At 42.1% G+C, this 19,566-nt stretch overlaps 1 protein-coding gene across 6 annotated transcripts in view; it reads right to left on the reverse strand.

Annotated features, from left to right (window-relative positions):
* The window catches only part of LOC127352602 (CUGBP Elav-like family member 2), a 32,195-nt gene extending 15,815 nt beyond the window's left edge, over positions 1-16,380 (reverse strand). Inside the window, exons 1-3 of one of the 6 annotated variants that reach the window (XM_051381118.1) lie at positions 16,176-16,380; positions 3,594-3,790; positions 333-415 (exon numbers count right to left, since the gene is read on the reverse strand). In XM_051381118.1, coding sequence (XP_051237078.1) covers positions 333-415; positions 3,594-3,790; positions 16,176-16,288 — 393 coding nt within the window. In that variant the 5' untranslated portion in view covers positions 16,289-16,380. Of the gene's footprint in view, positions 1-332; positions 416-3,593; positions 3,791-12,792; positions 12,952-13,393; positions 13,736-16,175 lie in introns of those variants that run through there. The other 5 variants (XM_051381117.1, XM_051381116.1, XM_051381121.1 and 2 more) reach the window with 5 other exon arrangements.
* Between the last annotated feature and the right edge of the window lie 3,186 nt (positions 16,381-19,566).

Genomic DNA, 19,566 nt, shown 5'->3' on the forward strand with positions numbered 1-19,566 from the left:
GATTCATGAAGACAAGCATTAATAATTTGTTCCACTTTGTGGCGATCGGGTCCTGTGCCTCAGTGAATAACCTGCTGCCTGGTCAAGCACATTTTACCTGATACCTGCATCTGTGTGTATGTTGGGTCAGCTGGGTTATCAATTCAGTGTGTTGAGGTTCGGGCAGTCCTCAGTGTGGTGTTAGTGCATAGTGGGGGCTGAGATATTTCTCAGGCCAGACAGGCGTTCAGTGAGCCGGGAGCTCATTATCGGCCAGCACACAGCTCACAGCCTGCACCAGGGATGTAGAGGGGCTCAAGCAGCTAAAAGCAGCCCATACTGTGCTTACTCACCCCACTTAAGGTCTTTATGTTGTGCAGTGCATTCTGGGCCTCCAGTGCGGCTTTTCTTGTATAAAAAGTTACAAAACAGCATCCTGCAGAGAGAGAAAAACAGGGACACACAACAAGCAGGGGGGAAAGGGAGAAGAAAAAAAAAACAGCATTAAAAATGCAGCGCATACAGACAGTAAATGTAATACGACGACTGCTGCAGAGCAGGAATGAAACTAAATGGATGAGAGTATGTTCTCCACACATCACATGTTAGCAACATGTGACAGGCTATTCATAGCACCAACTGTTAGATGCTGAACACAGCTCATGTAAGAGCTTGCAGCGAGGACAGAGGAGTAATGAGATAGTTGAAGGCTGCTGTGTGACATGGCCATAGAGATGACCACAGGGTTAGATAGCTGTCAGGAGGCACTGATGCACAGTCCGCAGGTCAACACAGCCCGGGCACACTGGGGTACAGTACCAACACATCAACACATCAGAGAGAGCGGTGCCGTATTACGTAAGAATCCAATCACATACAAAACGTACACACAGGAGACATGAAAACAGCACAAAGAGACAAGAGGGAGCAGAAGTGAGAGTGAGGAAGAGGAATCATGGGAGGAGAGAGGTGGTGGGGGAGGGGGATGAAGAAAAGAAAAGCGGGGGGAGGGAAAGAAAAAAAAAAGCCTCTCATCCTTCCGTCCCAGCAGACCGCCAGTGGCGTTCCAGCCTGTCAGTTTCACTGGGCTGGGGAAGTGGAGCACTGCAGCGTCTCTGACCTACATAGTGTGTATTATGCTGTTACTGGAGCTCCCAGGCCGCGGGGAGGGCTGTTGAACTCTAATATGCATCGAGCTGCTCTCTTCTCTCTCTCACAACCAGCTGAGCTCTCTTTCTCTGCTGCTTAGCCCTGCCTCCGATTTACTGGAGCTAAATAAACCATCCAGAGAGGCGTGATAGTTATCAGATGATTTTTTTCATGACCTGCAGCAGACGTGACCTAAAAACCACTGCAAATCTGATGGGTCCTCAATAGATCCGTGGCAAAGTAAACAACCAAAATGGAAGTGGGATTACAGCAATTTCAAAGAACAAATCAAACTAAAGCGAGATTGATGACACAAGAAGGGGTTAAGGGTGCTTTATCTGCAATGCACATAAACATGAGCGAGATATCATCAGGCCGTTGTGCTTTGATAAAACTGACCCCACTTCTCCCAGGAGTAGTAGGACTACTGGGAAAGGAGGACGGCAGTGAAATGACGGGCGTGGGGGGTGCTGCTGCTGCAACATATTCACCTCAAACAGTCTGGGTGAGCCAACGACCGCTGTGATCAGGCCAGATTATCTATTAGAATACATTAACATTGCATTAACATGTCAATAGGCCATCACAGCTGACACTCCACATAGAACAGGGGCGGCTTCTGCTAAAAAAAAAAAAAAGGGGGTGCTTTGAACTCTTCAGCTTCCCAATGAACTGCACAGTGTTGGCTGTATATTTACGTGCAGCATAATAAGCACCCTGGAGATTTTCTGGTAAATCTTTGAACACATTCAGGATTGCTTGGTGACGTTAGTTGTGTGTACATCCTTGTTTAAAGATCATGTGAATCAACTGCTGTCCTGGTGACACAGTGTGTTGCCTTTAGGGCCCTAACACACTAAAGGCTCTTTCTGACCAAACAATCTGAGGAGTGAGGAGCTCTGGGAACTAAATAGAGATTGAAATCAGAAGGTAGAGGTTCCTTTTTACGCATTCCATGAAGATTAAACAAATTACACAGCTAACCAGTTTAAAAGGCAACTTTATTTAAGATACGTTTTTTGCTCGTGTTCTTTTTATTTTACTGCTCAACGACTGACATTTGAATAGATGCTAGGAATGAAGATAGAAAGCACCAGCATGGTAAGATTTCTGTCTCCAAGTAGAAGCTTTGTTGTCTTTCACTCGTAAAAAAGAAAGGGTGGGTAAAAAACAAGGAGAGACTGCGATAAATAGGTAAAATCACAGATTCACTACACTCAACAACTTGTCAGGCAAAACTACCTCTCAAGACTTCAAACCCAGTCAGTGGAAAAGCAGCTTATAAAAAAGGGCCAAATAACGCCAATGGTTTCGGATACACTTCAAAAACTACGGGTGACAGTTGGCCACCTTTAATGATAGCCAAACCCCTCTGGATGGCTTGGTGTGGCCACCAAACATACTCTACTTAAGACACAAAGTCAAGCATCAAACAGGGTCCCACCACATTAAAACCGTAGAGAGGATTAGTGCCTTTAACCATGGTGAGTCATCCAACAATCAAGGGAATTGAAATTTGGGTGATGTCGCAAACCCAGGACAGTTACATCAGGAAAACTGTCTTTTACTTTATTCACCTGCAGTTAGTTACGGGAGACTGAGCACTTCCAGTTGCACTTTAGAAACCTGCAGACAGCAGGCTTCTACTTCACCGTCTCTTCTAATTGCAACCTCAACTGAATCGCTCAACTCGAGCACCATTTCTAAGGTAAGCGCATCGATAAAAGTCTTAATGGAAAATTGCAGTTGAGTAACACTTCCTTCAATGTTGCTTTTAAACCAGAATGACAAAGTAAAAAAAAGAAATCCATAAAGCAGGGTTATGGGGAAAAAAAGTGGTTATTTTTTTTAACCCTAAAACAAAAAGACTATTGAATTATCTCATCTGTAAGCACACACACAGCTGCACTGTGTGCGCAGACAAGCCATGGTGTGCACTGCCTAAGGGGGATGTGCTGAAATGTGATGGTAGATGATGGGGCACTAACAGTTTTGTGTACAGTGCTGGACCACTAAAAGCCAGAGGACAAAAAGGTGGCCATATAAAGGTCTAAGTTTATGGCCACTGGAAGGTAACCAACTTATATTTAGATTCAGCGATTCATGATTATAACAAACAATTTAATTAACAATTCATGTTTTAAATGAAAAATAAATTACTGACACCAAAAAGTTTTATCCCAGTTGCAAGACCTCAAAGTGTCTTAAAACTGTAAATACCAAATAAACATCAGTTCCTATAATATAAAATGGTAAAAACGCAAGCAACCGTACAAAATAATGATTATCAATTGCAAATCAGTGTATTTGGTGTAACTGGTTAATGTTTTGGATCAATTCAACACACTCAACACTATATTTAAAAAAAAAAAAAAAAAAAAAAAAATCTGTTGTTCAGCATTCAACAACCTCTCTGGCATGGTTGAACAAACAATCCTTAAAATCATTTTGTGTCCTGAACTTACCTTTGCTCTGAGGGGGATTCTGGGTGCGATCACGGAGGATGTTGATCTGGTGCACAGCTCCAAAGGGCTCAAAAAGCTCTTTTAGTTCTGTTTCCGACCAGGAGCGTGGGATCTGTCCCACAAACATCTTGATGGAGTCTGGGTCTGGCTGGTCCAAGTGCTCCAGGGACCCGTTCATTTTGCTTCCGTTGCCGTTGCTAAGAGAAACAACAACAAAAAATCTGTTATTAGTGAACTAGGATCTAAACAAAATCGATTTTTAAAGAGTAAGCACTTTCTGTTGAAAACCTATGTATATTTAGTAGTGCCGTTGATTGAATCAGGTTAGTACAAAATATTTAAAAATTCTACATATTGTGCTATAAATATGCATAGTGACCATCCTCTACTGGTGGAAATTTGACTATTGCAGTCGAATTTTGCCATTTGCTGATCACCAACCAAGCCCCACCTCCAGAAGCCCTCCTATAAAACCTCTCCCGACTCTGCAGACTGTAGCTTGCTATGTAGCCGTCGCCTGACATCCCGCCACAGACACTGCAGTGTTAGCCTCTTTGAGCCGCTAGTTGAGCTAACCTTTCAACACAGGTAACGCACAGAATTTTTTACCAATGACTAAGTGTGCTTCTAGTGACTGAAAAAGCTCCAGCGGACTCCGTTTCCAGCATGAGCTGCTTATGGTTTGTTCGCTCATTTAGCTCCGACTACCAGCAGCTGTACTCCTGCTACTCTGAGTGGCAGTAAGTCAGTCGCCCTGGCCGATGTTACCTCCCGCGCCACAAGGCCACTGTGGGGCTCCTTGACATGAAAAAGTTTTGAAACCATTGAATTAGGCAATAAGGATTACAGGATGACTCAACACCTTGATATCAAAGTGGTAATACTTAAGATCTGTCACTTTTGCAAAATATCTATCTAAATTGGAGGTCAGTAACATAGTATTTAAGAAACGATTATTTCACTTTGGTAAAGCCATTGTTAAAATGTCTAACGTGTAACTAAAAGGCTTTAAAATTACTTTTAACTTGTACTTCAACGGAAAACGATCTGCCAAGACAAGACATTGTTCAATTTCATCCTTTATACATGATAATGGTTACAATGATGCTGCCAGAAAAGTAGTTCCAGCAGATCTGAAAAAGAAACGGCTAATTGACAGATCTGTTGGAGGGGAAAAACACAAGAGTGCTGCAGAGTTCGTTAAACTGAGAGGTTGAAACACGCAAAACCAGTTCTACTTCAAAGTGGGTCAGGACTATTTGTTTAACACAGTAAAAACATCTGCATTTTCCAGGTTATGAAGAGAGGTACACAAATGTTTGTCTTAGAATTAAAAATTTTATCTGCTCAAGTTTTCATGACCTTTTTCACAGCAGCCATTTTGACGTGAAATAGTAGGGTAAACACAGGTGATACAAATAATACCTATGACTGTCCTATTTCATGTCAAAATGGTTGCGTGTTTTAAATTATTGTCAGAAGGATTTACAATGTATTTGCCTTCAATAATATATTGTTTTGGAAGGCAGTTTCAAAGACATTTCAAACCATTTATAGTCCTTTGGGCAGTGGACAGTAAGAGTAGTAACAACAATATTTTAGATTTTAGCAATATATATAAATACAGTTACAAGAATGATGATCCAAGTAGCTAAGACTAAATTTTTTTTTAAAAGTTTTAACAAGAATGTTTGCTAAATGAATCAACCGTATGTGTGAAACCAGTAACCACATATACAAGGCACCAAATGGGTTATAGAGCACTAAATCCTCTGCAGTGTGACTTGTTAACATGTGCACACTGAAGTAAACGCTGAAACAATATATTGTTTACAATAATAAACTCTGAATTGCAGAGTCAACAACATATCGAGAAACAATCTGGGTGGCCGGGGTAGTAGCACTATAATGGAGATGAGTGAAACACTAAATCGTGCCATTTTCCTTTCAGGCAAGCCTTGGGGACAGAGAATCAATACTCACCAGTGTACCTATGACTACAGCACCTGTCTCTCTCTCACACACAAAATCAAGCACACAAATGTTTCCTGAAAGGGAAAGAGGCGCTGGAAATCAGGGAAGAGGCCAAAGCTACAGCCACCCACGGGTGTCGAGGCAGAGAAATCATGTTAAGCATAAAGTATCACTCCCAATACACAATGTAGAAGCACAGAGGATCAGGAAGGGCCAAGGATCACAAATACAACACAAAAACTAGAGACACAAAATATTAGCTCAGCACACACACACAAATTCTGACAAAAAGATACACTAATGTAAAAAAACTATTTTACACACAGACCTTTGGACACGAGCCATCCATCTTTTACAAATTGAGCCCAGCCGTTCTGCAGAAACACCAAACTCCTTGAGGGACTTAAATGACATACTAACGAATCACACTTCAGATTTTTTTCCCCCTTCTGAAATCCAACTCCACACCTCAGTACGAATGTTTCTTTTCTCCTGGAGGCTGTCAATACATTCGAACGATGACATATAAACATATAAAAAAAAAGAAAAGAAAGACAGCTCAAGTAAAACAAAAGCCTCTCTCCACCAAAAAAAGGGGTGAGTGCCCCCCTCCCACCAGCTCCGACAGCTAAACGAAAACAGCACTGCAGAGCTCTAAACCTCCAAGAATCGCTGGTTAGCAGACAGAGATTTTGCGGTACATCTCCTCCTCAGGCGCTTTGGCGATGGTACAGAGAGTAACCTACAGCTTCTTCACCACAGCGGGGGAACAATCACATATTGTTCCCCCATGCTGGAGAACACTATTCACCGTTCCTCTACAGCACAATGGGCCAAGTCAGAGAGATGCTTTGGAACACATCGAAGGCTACGTCTGCTAAGGCCACAGCACTGGTGGGTGACACCATTTATCCAGTTTTGCCAGTGGCACTCCGACGCCATTTTGCTGTGGGCCCTTTGATGAAATCTCGCTGTAGGAACGGCAAACCTCGTTTGAAAACTGGATTTGTGCCACAGCGTTCGACAACATGACGGCTCCAAATCAACTCCGTTTTAACACAGTCTCCTTAACGATCATTAAATGCTCAAAATCCCCTGCAACTACGTATTGTCTCTTCTACATAAGAGACCATTGGAGAGAAATGTAACTGCAATAATACAATGTTTGGCCCCAACCACACAAATTAATTGCATTAATTAATGCGCAAGTATCTTCATGTCACACATTATATTACTCAAGGAAGTTAATTAAATTAGTAATTCAAGTAATAAAACTCACTGATTAAAATTGTTTTCCTCAAAGTGTAGTTACATCATGGAAATATATTGTACAGTGCACAAGTGCACAGACAGATTAAACTGTTTGGACCACTCGAGCTAAAATTGGAGGAGAGAGAAAGGAGCAAGAACAGACAGAAAGGTGAATAAATGCCAGAAACTATATACGTTTTGGGAATACCTCAAGTTAAAAAGCCCTCATGCTGCTGCAGTAGCCTTAAAAGATATTAGGTCGACATTTTGGGAAATATGAATATCTTTCTTGCTGAGACTTGGATGAGAAGATATGACTCTCACATCTGTAGGGTAAATATTAGGCTACTGGAAGCATCCAAAGACTTAGCGCAAAGAACAGAAAAGAGGGGAACCAGCTAGCTTGGCTCTGTTTGAAGGATACAAAATAAATTTATCAGCACCACTAAAGCCTAGTAAGTTACTGTTCCTGGACAATAAATAGTGTGGTTTCAACTCTAAGAAACCAAATAAGCATATTTCCAAACATGTCAATCCATTCCTTTTACAGCTGCCCGTGAAAACTTTATGATTCAAAGTCAGTCGAATGTTTTGTACTTTTATCTTTTCGTTGTGTCACTGTACACAGAGCAATGCAGAAGCGACAGCATAGCAGGTTGTGAACTTTACAAACTGAATTTCAAAATGACCACAAACCATAAAACTAACTGTGATGGAAGCGGAGAAGGGTTGTAGTTAAGGGGGGGTAGTGTGGCGCCGGATAGTGGGGCAGCAGCTGCCCCGACATCGTCTACTCTGGTCAGTGAAGTCAGCCAAACCACTTTTGAACCAGATGCTGGTACAACCTCCTCTACTGCAGTCCTCTATGATCGACTCTCGGGCCTTTATAATTGAAATATGAGCAGGAGATGCTCTTCTGAAATTCGATGTTTTCACATCACAGATATCACAGATGACAAAGAAAGGCATTCAAATGTGAGATGGCTAAAAGATGTGTCTTGTCGCATTTCAACCACAACTGCTGATAAAGGAGTTAAATGTGGCGCTGAACTGAAAAAAAGTTTGAATGGTCATCATATTGAACAGCAAAATCGAGTCAGTACAGCACTAACTCCATTAAAAGGTGTAGTGATTAACTGTGGCCAGCCCTGCTAGCTTAGCTACCATGAAGGTGACAGCTGCCTATGAGGATCAGTATCTGCCAGACTGTCAGTTTTAAGTGACACCTGCTGATCTTTAAAGTAGTATCTATCAGTGGAACTAGAGTGTCAAGCCGTTTAAGCAGCATAATGTTATGTCAATACAGCAGTGGCATTATGCCAATATAAAGCTACTGGCATACACCTTAGTATACTTAGTCAGTTTTTACAGGAGTTATTTCTTCAGTAGAAATTGGTTTCAAGTCAGTGTTCACATTAGGATCAATAACCAGGACATTGTTTCAGAAACTGCTGGTACTCTTTTTTTTTTTTTTTTTTTAATTGCCACAAACAAAATGTAATTGACCTCTTGTATTGTGACACCAAAAGTCTCAAGACAGACACTGCGTCTCAAAACCTGAGCAAACATAACCAACGTATCTGCATGGCTTGAAACCACTGAAGTAAGTGTGAAAATATTTTGAATTATTTGAGTAAACCAGCACTATAAAGCCTTACATTACAGTTAAATTACAGCTTTTTGCTAAGATTTCCCTGTTCTAGCTAAGCATAGTCGGCAATCTGCTTAAGCATCATATCCACTCTATCCCCCCCTCGTCACATACACATTATTGGCACATTATTGTCAGAGTAGTGACTTAGAAATACTATAATTGATTCAGTCAATACCGCACTGCTCTCCTCCCTAAACAACCCGGCAGAGAGCTCCCGGACAGTACTGATGAAGTCTTTTGCTGAGCTTCCACAAACAGCCCTGCGATGTGGCAGCTCATCATGCTCCAAGACGCCTTGCAGCAGCTGACGAGTCATTCAGAGCCAGAGCCACGACGGTTGCATGCTTACTGCTGCACCACCCATAAAAACAGGTGATTTATCTGGACCATGTGTCGGTCCTGTTGGTGAGCTCTGACCGCGCAAGTATGCCAGCAACACCTTTGCTGTGCCCATAATAGAAAGCTGGCCAATTCGACTAGTAATGCACATGATTTTGAAAGCTCAGCATTGTGTGTTAGGACGTTACTCATCCCCAAACCATCAGGGGTCACAGCAGCAACACATGTCACGTGATTTTCTTTTGTCACCACTGCTGATGGAAGGCAACCTCACTGCACCCTGTTACTTGTGGTCAAGGAACATTTTTCTTTAGTGTTATTTGGCACTTGCAATATCAACTAAACTATCACTGTGTTGCCCTTAATTAAAACAAAGATTAAACCAGTCTAGGGCAATGTTACACATAATGCTGAGTCTCTTCCTGTTTTGAGTAATAGACAAACTCATTTGCCTTGGGGTGTTTTGGCAACCAGCAACACAAAGCTGTCATGCTTTATTGGAGATTTAAAAAAAAAAAAAAAAAAGAGTCAAAGTTCACATGGACATTAATCATGCTTCTCAGAAAAAAGGAAAAATCAGTCCAGTCAAACAGCTGTTTGCAAGTAATACCCTCAAAATTCATGAGTTGCTTTTTCTTTTAGGAAACCAATGGCCTTATAAGCTGATTCAACAAGACATAGAATGCCTCTAATGCCTTGGTATATCTTTGACAGCTGTCAAGTAGAACATAAAGACTCTTCTAGCTCCATCCATTTTCTCCTCTACTACAAAAAGACAGAATATTATTTGACAGGTTGAATAAGGTTTCATGAGCTTGGTATAAAAATATCCTCCTGACAGGCGGCTTGAAGTTGTAACTTAAAAATTGGTCACAGAAAACAGCAGCAGGATTTAAAGGTGTGCTGTAGGACGCCTGAGCAAGAACCACCAGGACTCGTGGCTCAGGTTTTGAGGGGAAAAAAACAACAAATGACAACCAAGAGTGGATGTCGCTTGAGGCCAGAAAGCAGAAACAGGAGGACAGTGTGTTATCTGATTTCCATACCAAGTGGTCGACCCTAATCAGCACATTGTGGTTCTGATGAGAAGTTATTAAAATATTTTCCACCTGGCATTACCTCCAATTCAGCTCAATATGGCCTGATTTCATTGTTGCATTAACCCTAATGAAGACAGACATGTTCAATCAGCCTCTGAATGGGCCGCATGTTAACAGACGGACAGAATCTGATGACAAGGCCCGCCCCATTAGCTCCATAATCACACCAAGGTTCCCGGCGGTTATGGATGACGTTGCTAAAGTAAAGCTCGTGTGAACGAACAGTCAAACATCCAAATAAATAAAACTCTGCTAACGCCCCAGTCAGTATCAGGTGGAGCATGAATTTAAATCTTCAGGTGGAGCTCACCGGAACAGGCGGCGGCATTACCAATGCATCTCAAATGAAGAGACAAACAACCCGCTAAAAGCAGCAATTACATTTGATTACTTTGACAGTGTGCATGCTGCCCTGACTTACTCAGTCATCCATTATCCTAACCTGTGGTAGGCAATAGAACATCTTTAATTAAAACAAAACTCCCTTATTAAACATGTAATTTTTGCCTTCAGTTAATGCTAACAAATGCCGCAATTTTTTCTACGAGTTTGACTGTGTTCAAAATCACTCTCTGATTCACCACATCTGATATTATAAAGGCAATAAGTAGTTTACACTATAGGTGGCGTTAAAACGGGATTTTGGACACCGCAGTGTTTTGTGTCACAATAGAAATTGTGGGATTGTAAGCTGAAAGAACTGTACATGCCATGGAGACTGCTTTTTTTTGTTCCTTGCTGGAATTAGGACTACATTTAATGCTGGACAATAATAAAGCACACTATATAGTAAATCATTTGTGATTTCTGGAACAGCTACTACTGCGCACAAAAGCTTTCCGCCACACTAAGGCATCAATCAATCTAAAAGAGCTTCTCTTGTTGTCACATCCCCTCAATCCAATCCATTACTGCTACTCTTGACTTGTCCACTCAAGAAGTGCCTTTTTAACTAAACAGCTGATTCCACTTCATGCAGACTGCAGACACTGACTTCTAGGTCACAGGCAGGCTGACCTGAACGGTGCATAATCTTGAAAACATCATGGTAATTCATATCAGATTTTAGAGTCATAATCTCCAACATACCATATCTTATTATGCTGCTTGAACATACCTTTAGTGTAGCCTTTGTGCATAAACAGCCACACAGTACTGACAATTTCACTGACGTGGTAGATGCATCTAGTCTTACGTAACCCTGTCCTACAATATCTTGTTTGCAAAGCTTGCAGAAGAATTTGTTCAACCTTCGATCACACCGCTTTACATAGGGGCCGTGACTATGAGCGTTCCAAGGCTGTGCATGTAGTTCCAGGACAGTCAGTCATGTAATTATTGCCACGCAATGCTATCAGCAGGAGGAGTGGAGAAACAGGTGACAGACAAGATCAGAGCCCTCCTGCTCTTGGCTTAAAACATCTGGGCTGCATGGCACTCTCCCACCACCAGCGCCACCCTTACAGTGAGGGGAGAGAACATAACAGCTGGCCCAAGCAGCCCCGGACCCCGTGCCAAGATCCTACACTTCGCACAGATCAACAGCTCCCTGGCCACAACAAAAGGGATCACTGTGACGCTTAGCTTACTGACATAGCAGTACGGCTGTGTTGGCTGCCAAAGGATCACGATTAAGCCCTGATAGTCACTCTCACAGTCAACAATCAGAAGGGATAAATCAATCAAATACAGCTGGGGTAAGATCTAGTCGCTCACTGTCTCCAAGTCCGGCAGATTGGATTAAAAAATAGCCTTTAGAAGTGTGGAATATTATTTTTTTTAAATTAAACCATTCAATGGTTCATTTAATTTGGGATTATAATCAAAAGGTAGCACTGCAGCAAATTATTTTCATGAACAATTAATCGACTGCTTCTCTACAAAATGTGGTAGCGGAAAGCGTCCATGACAATTTCCTAAAGTGCTAAAGTCTTCAAATTACACTTGTTTGGCTCAACTACCATTCATTAACCTTACTTGTTTGGCTCAACTACCATTCATTAACCTTAAGATATACCATTTACTGTCATAATAGACAGAAAAGAAGCACCTTCTCCCAATTGATAGTGGAACTAGAGAATATTTGGCATCTTTAATTGAAAAATTGCAATGATCGATTATCTTTTTTAGGTTAATCAACTGTTTCACAGTCAATAAATAAGTAAAAATACAGGCCACTAACTGACCCTGCAGCCATCCCCTATCAACCACACTGACATCATTTAATGTAAAAACTATTAAAAAGGTGGTTTGAAGAAAAACCCTGACAAGACAACAGCTTGATCGAAGTGCAAGAGCATGAAAATATAACGACCAGGCCCATTTCTTGCCACAAAAGTGCACACCTTTAACTTTTTAAAGTCTTGTGAAAGGGAGGATGTGGTTGTTTCTTTTTTGAAAATGTCTCTATCAAACAGGATTAGCTGTTATATCGAGAGGACAGCGTTATAATATGGACCTCTGTACTCGGCGAAAGTCTTTTGCTCCCTTGTTTACATGCCCTGTCACAAGGTGTCCATTAATGGCTCAATAATGTAGCAAACCACGTGTTTTCTGCCATTAAGTAAGCAGTCTAAATTCAACATGGACGAGGGGGCTACCAGTGCCTGTGGAGCTGCAGCTAACGACGTTGAGCTAGCTCCAGTGCTAGCACACAGAGAGAGACAGGGAGGGACAGGGAGTTCGCCAGGGAAGCCGACAAACGAGGTTTTTACTTGGTGCTGCTCAGATTTTCGCCAATAAAGCTGGAAATAAACCGCCCCGACATCGAGTCGTTAGCAACATACATCTGCACAAACTTCACGTCAACTTAATATAGTTGATAACTCAAAACGTAACGTCCCTTTAACCCGCCGATAATGGTTTTAAAAACAGCCCTTACCTTTACGACCGAGCTCACGTCTGCTCGCTCATTTGCATCCAACTAAACAAAAGGCGGTGCTGTATTTGTACAAGTAACTCAAACACACCTAGGGTTTGCTGTTTTCTTAGAGCTAACTAATCGATGTTTTTTTTTGTTTTTTTCTCCCCTGGACTGATCACCGAAACGTGTGATCTCCGGAAGCACATGTCACTTGACTATTGTGGCGCGCCTCGTATCCGATACCCGTCGCTAGCAAAACTGCGTTTTTCTTCCAGTCACTTCGAGTAACGTGTGTTAGCCCCCCTCAAATGGTGTACGGCTCATGCGTATTAAAAGAGTGGTGGTACATCTACTTTACTCCACTTCTACTGTGGTTACATCCCCTTATTATCCAAGTTAGACAAACTACTTCAACTCCAGGTGAGCGTGCCGCGGCTGTTCGCGTGATTAGCTTCACGTTAGCATCCCGGTTAAGCTAACGTTAGCTTAACTCCCCAAAAAACTGAACTGTGGTGTTTTTTGCTTCATCTTTACAAAATGCCAGTCGGTAAAAATGTTTGAGTCGCCGACGGAGAGAGAGAGACATGTGAACGTAAAATCGATAGTTACTATTACTTACATTGTGTCGCTCGAAGTCATTAACCGACTTTCGGCCAGAGGGTGGAAATCCAGGTTGTACGTCGAAGTCATGCTCAAAACAACGTCTATCTAACAATGAGAAGCGACGTCCGCTCAACTCCGGCGAGACGGCGACAAGACGAAGCAGAACAGGTGCAAGGGAGAGGGGGGGGGCGTCTTCTTCAAAACTGCATGAGAGAGAGAGAGAGAGCGAGAGAGAGGGCACCGATATCCGCCTTATTCCTCCTTCCTCTTAATTTCTCTCTCGTCCCCCCGACTGAAATAAATTCAGGCAAGCCGCTGTCACACTGCACACCGAGCTGCAGCAAACCAGAGGCGTGGCCTCTTCAACAAAAGTCTGAAAGCATGCTGCCTGCTGCTCAGCAAGCCTCACAGCGCCTCTACCCCCCATGTAAAATTACTGTAATGTCCCTTTAGGGGCTGGCACGTGGTATTCTATGGAGAGTTTACTGACCTATTTGTAGTTTATTCTATCTTATCTGCTATTGCATCACCACTATATTGGTCTGATGTGAGCCCTTGTGTGTCCTGCATCTTTTTTTAAATTTAAATTGAACATAAAAAATGCACAAGTTTATTGTGAAGGAAGGTTTAGTCTGTGGATTAGTCACTGATCTAATGATCCTGATTAGAGAGCCATTTAAAATGTGTGTATATATAGTACCCAGGTCATTACCATCATGATTAATAATGCTGTTCCACTTCCCATAATTTCTCAGGAGTCTAAATTAGGAACCTGGCTTGTTTTTATTGGATTACGCAAATAATCAAGACTATTTTCCAGCTTGTTTATTGCCTTCCTTTGCACCGCAGGTCCATACATCTCTTCCAATCAAAAGTGAGGTGATTAAAATGCAGTTTTTCTTGCAGTTTTGCTTTTTCCACAGGGTCATAGGTCATGTTCCCCTTTGTTTTGGGCTGTTGTTTCCCTAGGGGGAGGGGGAGCCTATCTTCTTTTGTTGTGCTGGACTCGCAGGGCGAGGCCTCTACACTTGGGGGGGAGCGGGTGCAGGGGGGTGGGGTGGGGTGGGGGGGCGTTGTCAAGTACTGTTTGCCATAGCAGAGAGGCACGGGGGCCAGCCTAATTATCAAACCACTCATTATTGCTCCAGCAGCTGCACAATCCAAAAATATTATTCATAGCGAGTGTTAAGAAACATCCCATTCACGAAATCCGACTTAATCCTTGTATCCATAGCAGTTTCAAGGCAACTTGGCACCAGTGCAGAGTATGCTTTATTGAACAGTGCCTAAAAGAGGTTTGTATACATAATGTGATGTGCAACCTATTTTGCCATACACATGCAGGCAAGATCACTATGCAACATGCATTGCTATTTAGCTTGAGGGGTTGCTATAAAAAGCTAGTCTAAACCTCTCTGGAGAATCAGGTTTTATTAAGATGGAGGAAAAATACAATAATGTCATCCCATCTGCAGCATCCACGTATTTCCTTTGACTCAATCAGATCTCCTGGGATCTTACTGAATGGATTTGTTATAAAAGGAGCAGGATTCTTGTGAAGAGCAGCTCTAGTTTCCATCGCGGGTACATACAATACAGGACAATTTCTGTACAGTACATAACGCCATCGCACCCACTTATTTCTACCATTTGGCGTTCGTCTCCTTCTGAGAGATGTGTTTCGGAGTGGATTCCAGAGGCCGATGCAGAGTTGCTGGCACCTTCTAGTACTAGTTTCCTATTCTTAATCTCAGATTATTACTACTGTAATCCCATCATAATCCTCCACACGTACCACGCTTTTGTTGTTTACATCAAATGTTTTCCCCTCATGCAGGGAAACTGAAGTCTCGCTCACCAATCATCATCATCGTCATCATCATCATCATCATCATCATACAGCATATACATTTGCACCCTTTTTGTGACACAGTATAAAAATAGGCCAGCTTCAACCCAGATGGATCACATGATGCCTTTCTGAACATCTCGCCTTGAATTTGGAGGCGTACTTTGCCTTTCATGAAAGCATTTGCAGAATGGCGACCAACTAAAGGGCCTCTCAAAATGGAGAGAGCGAGAGAGAGAGAACTTCATCTTATCATGTTTTCTGGAGGAAATCTACTCGAGATGTGAGCTAAGCACTCATGATAACACTACCTCATCCGGGCCCAGTTCCACTAAATAATGCAAATTCCAAGATGGATGTAAATGTTCTTTCTTGTTCTTTTAAAGATTATTGACTGAGTGTACTCTCTCAGTCAAAAAACAACAACAAAATCCGAGGCCTTGGCTGTTTCAATAGATATCTAATCACAGGTTTGTCTTTTTTTGTGGCCTGTGAAATTCAGGGACAAACATCTGCATCACTGACACATTTATCTCTCTTTCTTTATAGTTCATTCAAGTATCTGAGCCCTTGTGGAACTTTGAAAAGAGGAGGAAGGTAAATTAAATAACATGACAGTGCTATAGGGTATTGATTTTTGCAATTCCAATTTAAAAACGAAACCAGTACCTCCTGATTCAATCATTTTTGTCTTGGGGAGATGGGACTTATATAAATGGCCAGATTCATAATATTAAAAAATACATGGTTTCTGGGATCCTAGAAGAAACATAGGGACACCAGAGGAACGCCACCCTTCCCACAGTCACACAGTCACAGCATGGGAGAATGCCTCAACTGGAAACAATACATCCTATGACAATATTCAGCCCAGACAAAGAAGCAATCCAAATACGGCTGCTCCACAAAAGCCAGCCCAGATTTGAATGAGGGGCCAACCCCAACGTACCTCATAGGCAGGTCCTCATTCCTGACAGAGATCCCGGCCGCAGAGGGGGGACAGCGCATGCTGTTGGCATACAAACTCTGCACCAGGGCCAGCTCAGAAGAGTGTTCCAACATCGGTGCTCTGGAAAAATCCACCCGGTGTAATGGACACTTTCTTCTCTTTCCCTCTTTCCTCTATGTGTTTCTCTCCCTTTCTCTGTCTCCCGCCCACTCCTTCTCCTCGGTTTAGTGCAGCAGAGCGGCGCCCACCCCCTTTGCTGACTGGCGTGGCTGAAATAATCCTCTCTGACAGCTCATCGTGCGCTAATGCATTGTGCTGCCTGCGGCAGCCCAGTTTGCAGGCTGTAAAGCTGTGGCCACAGTAGCACTCTTGCACTAATTGACACCCATATTAGGAAAACTTCAGGATATTGGACATGGGTGATTTATTCCCACTGTCAGATTGGGGAAAATTAGAGGAAACATCGACACAGTTGCCACAAGATCTCATCCACAAGTCCTGGTTTTGTGGCACACTTCTGTGTATGTTGGCATTTATTTGAATCTGTCAAGTGCTCCAAATAAAGGCCAAGGCAAGGCACACTCCTGCAAATGATTTTATCAAGCCCGGTATCCTAAAAACTACGTCCATTATAACAGTTTCTAATATTAAACATTCTGCTCATCACTGAGCACCTGTACATATTATAGGTAAATATTATATATTCAGCTCCTGAGGGGATGCACATGTCACTGTCCCCCCCTGAGCTGGCTGATAATAAACCAGTGGGTGACAGGTAGAGAGCTTTCCCTGACAACCTTGTGTCATTATTATTCCGGAGTAGATAGGGATAAAGATAGCCTGCTAGAAGATGGGCAAACATCGTAGTCAGCATGAATACTTGTTAAGTATGGACAGATTACAGTACGGCCCCCATTGTTCAACATTTCAGACTGCAGTCAACCTGAAATACCTGCAGTGGCTGAAATTAATTTAACTGCCTGTGACTCTGCTACTCGATTCCAGAGCACAATGTACGTATACACAAAAGACTTGTACCTGTATGTAATTCTACAGAGTGATCTAGGATATAAAAAGGTTCTCCACATTAGATTTAAATTACTCATCAACTGACGACAGGATACAGAACACACTGAAGCGGCTCTACAAGTTTTATCAAAGAAAACCATGCGTGTGAATTTGCATTGGACCAGGCTCATTTGCTTATGTTCTGATGCATATGATGACCACACTCAAAGCATGTTTCTCCTGTCTTTATACCATCACATTAAAAATATAAAAGTAATTTGTCACAATATTCTTTGCACAAAACCCAGGAGAAATGGAAAATCTAGGTCTCTTTCTCCCAAAGGTGTTGTGTCCTGTTACAGTAACATGCCATTAAGTAGGAAAGTCATCTGAAAACAGGGTCACGTCGATGTGTGCTGGTATCATAGTTGAGAAGACCAGCATGAAGGGGCTCCACTTCCTCTGATCATGCCACAAAATCCTCATCATTGCAGCCCTGCTCATGCTGCTGACATGAATTTTTTAAACACGGACGTGAAATCCAGTTTTTTTATGATGTGTTGCTGCTTAGTATGACTGTCAGTGCCACAGGCATCATGTAGAGCACAGAATAACTGAATGATAACTGAATCTTTCTTCCTGCTCTGATCTACCAACATGTAAAAGCACAAAAAAAACCACTCAGTATGATAATGTTGTTTCCACTAATGCTTTCCAGTTAAAACCTCATTCAAAACAGGTTCCAGAAGTAAAATAACCCAACACAAAATGGTATGTGAATGCTATGAAATGCATCTGGGATATAATTAACTTGTGAAAGCTGCAGAGATGCACCGCTGTAAGATAACGACCACATCCTGTTTGCATGCACAGTAAAGGGGAAGATGGTGTCAGTGGGTCTTCGTGCATGCTGCGGTTGAAACAAATGCTCTCAATGCCTGTCATGAAATAAGTCAAATAACAGCACATGTTTACAGCGCTGCAGGTGGCCTCATGATCAGTGAAAGCGCCACCAGCTTTCCCTTTTTACCACTTGTGAGCTCCCTTGGGACTGATTGCACAAACAAATACTGTCTGTGTTTTCGTGGGTTAATACTGAAACTGTTACAGCTCAGTGCACATTGTGTTCTGTAGCATGCACTAAATGCAAAGTGCTTTGTAGAAGTGAAAGGAATTTAACACTTGAATTTGAAATAAATGACCTCTTTATGTATCAATAAGCAGCATATTCTGTAATATAGCAGCATTGTATCCTGTTAAAGAGGTGGTATAGATGGATCTGAACAAGGTGAAAACATTTTTGCCTGATAAGAAATAAACACTTCATAATTTTTTATGTCAAACGTGCCAGAGCTCTATCTTTACCGGCACTGGGCAGTCAAATTTATGATGCAACAGATGCTAGCATGAAGCTTTGACTGTACGAGACCTGACACCATCATGTGCGACAGACAGAGACTGTGAGTGGAGAGCAATTTAGCATTAAACTCTGCTCAGTAGAGGATACATACTGTATTTACCCCACTAATTCTGTGCGAATTTGACTGTTCATGTGGCCTTGCATGAGTGAATGCACTTCATATGATAAAACACTACACCACATTGAAATGTCAGCTTGTTTTGCATAGGCAGAAGTCATTTTAGTTCCCCTTTACTTTGGGCCCACATCATTTTTTCCACTTCCTCTTTGATTTACTGTTATCGGAAGACACTGAGTACATTTCCATCAGGGCCTTCTATGGGAGTAACACACTCAAGGGGAGAGAGGTGAATGAGTAAAAGAAACATTTCACAAGTTCCAAGGTGTGCTTTTAAGCTCTAAGTAGTATCAAACATGCATCAAATGCAGATCTGAGAGCCTTAGTTTTATTCCTGTTTGTTGCTGAACAATGGTTGTTGTCTCTGTAAGAGTAGTCACCAAATAAGGGTATTAAACAAGTCAGTGATGGGGTGAGTCGCAATTTCCTTCAATAAATGAGGGTAAAACTGAAATAATAAATTTTACGCCCCAAAGTAGAAAGACTGAAAGGCATCCAGGTGTAGCCACGGATTCAGACCTATATTTTCAATCGAGACAAAAGTAGGCCTACTACCACGCAATATCAGAATTAGAGAATGAATGTTTGAACAAGATTTAATAAACTAATCCATGCTGTTACCCTGAGTAGGTTGTAGGACTTTAATGGGCTTCTCTCAGAGCTCTCTGACAGCTGCAGCTCATTCAGAGCAGAAGCTGCTCTGCACGTCACACCACTCTGTCAAAAGAATTGATTTTAAGGTACTGCTACTGTTCATAAATCATTAAACAGTTTTGCACCAAAATACATTTCTGATATGTTATAATATCAGCTAGACTTCTGAGGTCAATCAGCACTGGTCTGCT

This window comes from Dicentrarchus labrax, unplaced genomic scaffold, assembly GCF_905237075.1.
Source record: "Dicentrarchus labrax unplaced genomic scaffold, dlabrax2021, whole genome shotgun sequence".
In the NCBI taxonomy this organism is placed as follows: Eukaryota; Metazoa; Chordata; class Actinopteri; family Moronidae; genus Dicentrarchus; species Dicentrarchus labrax.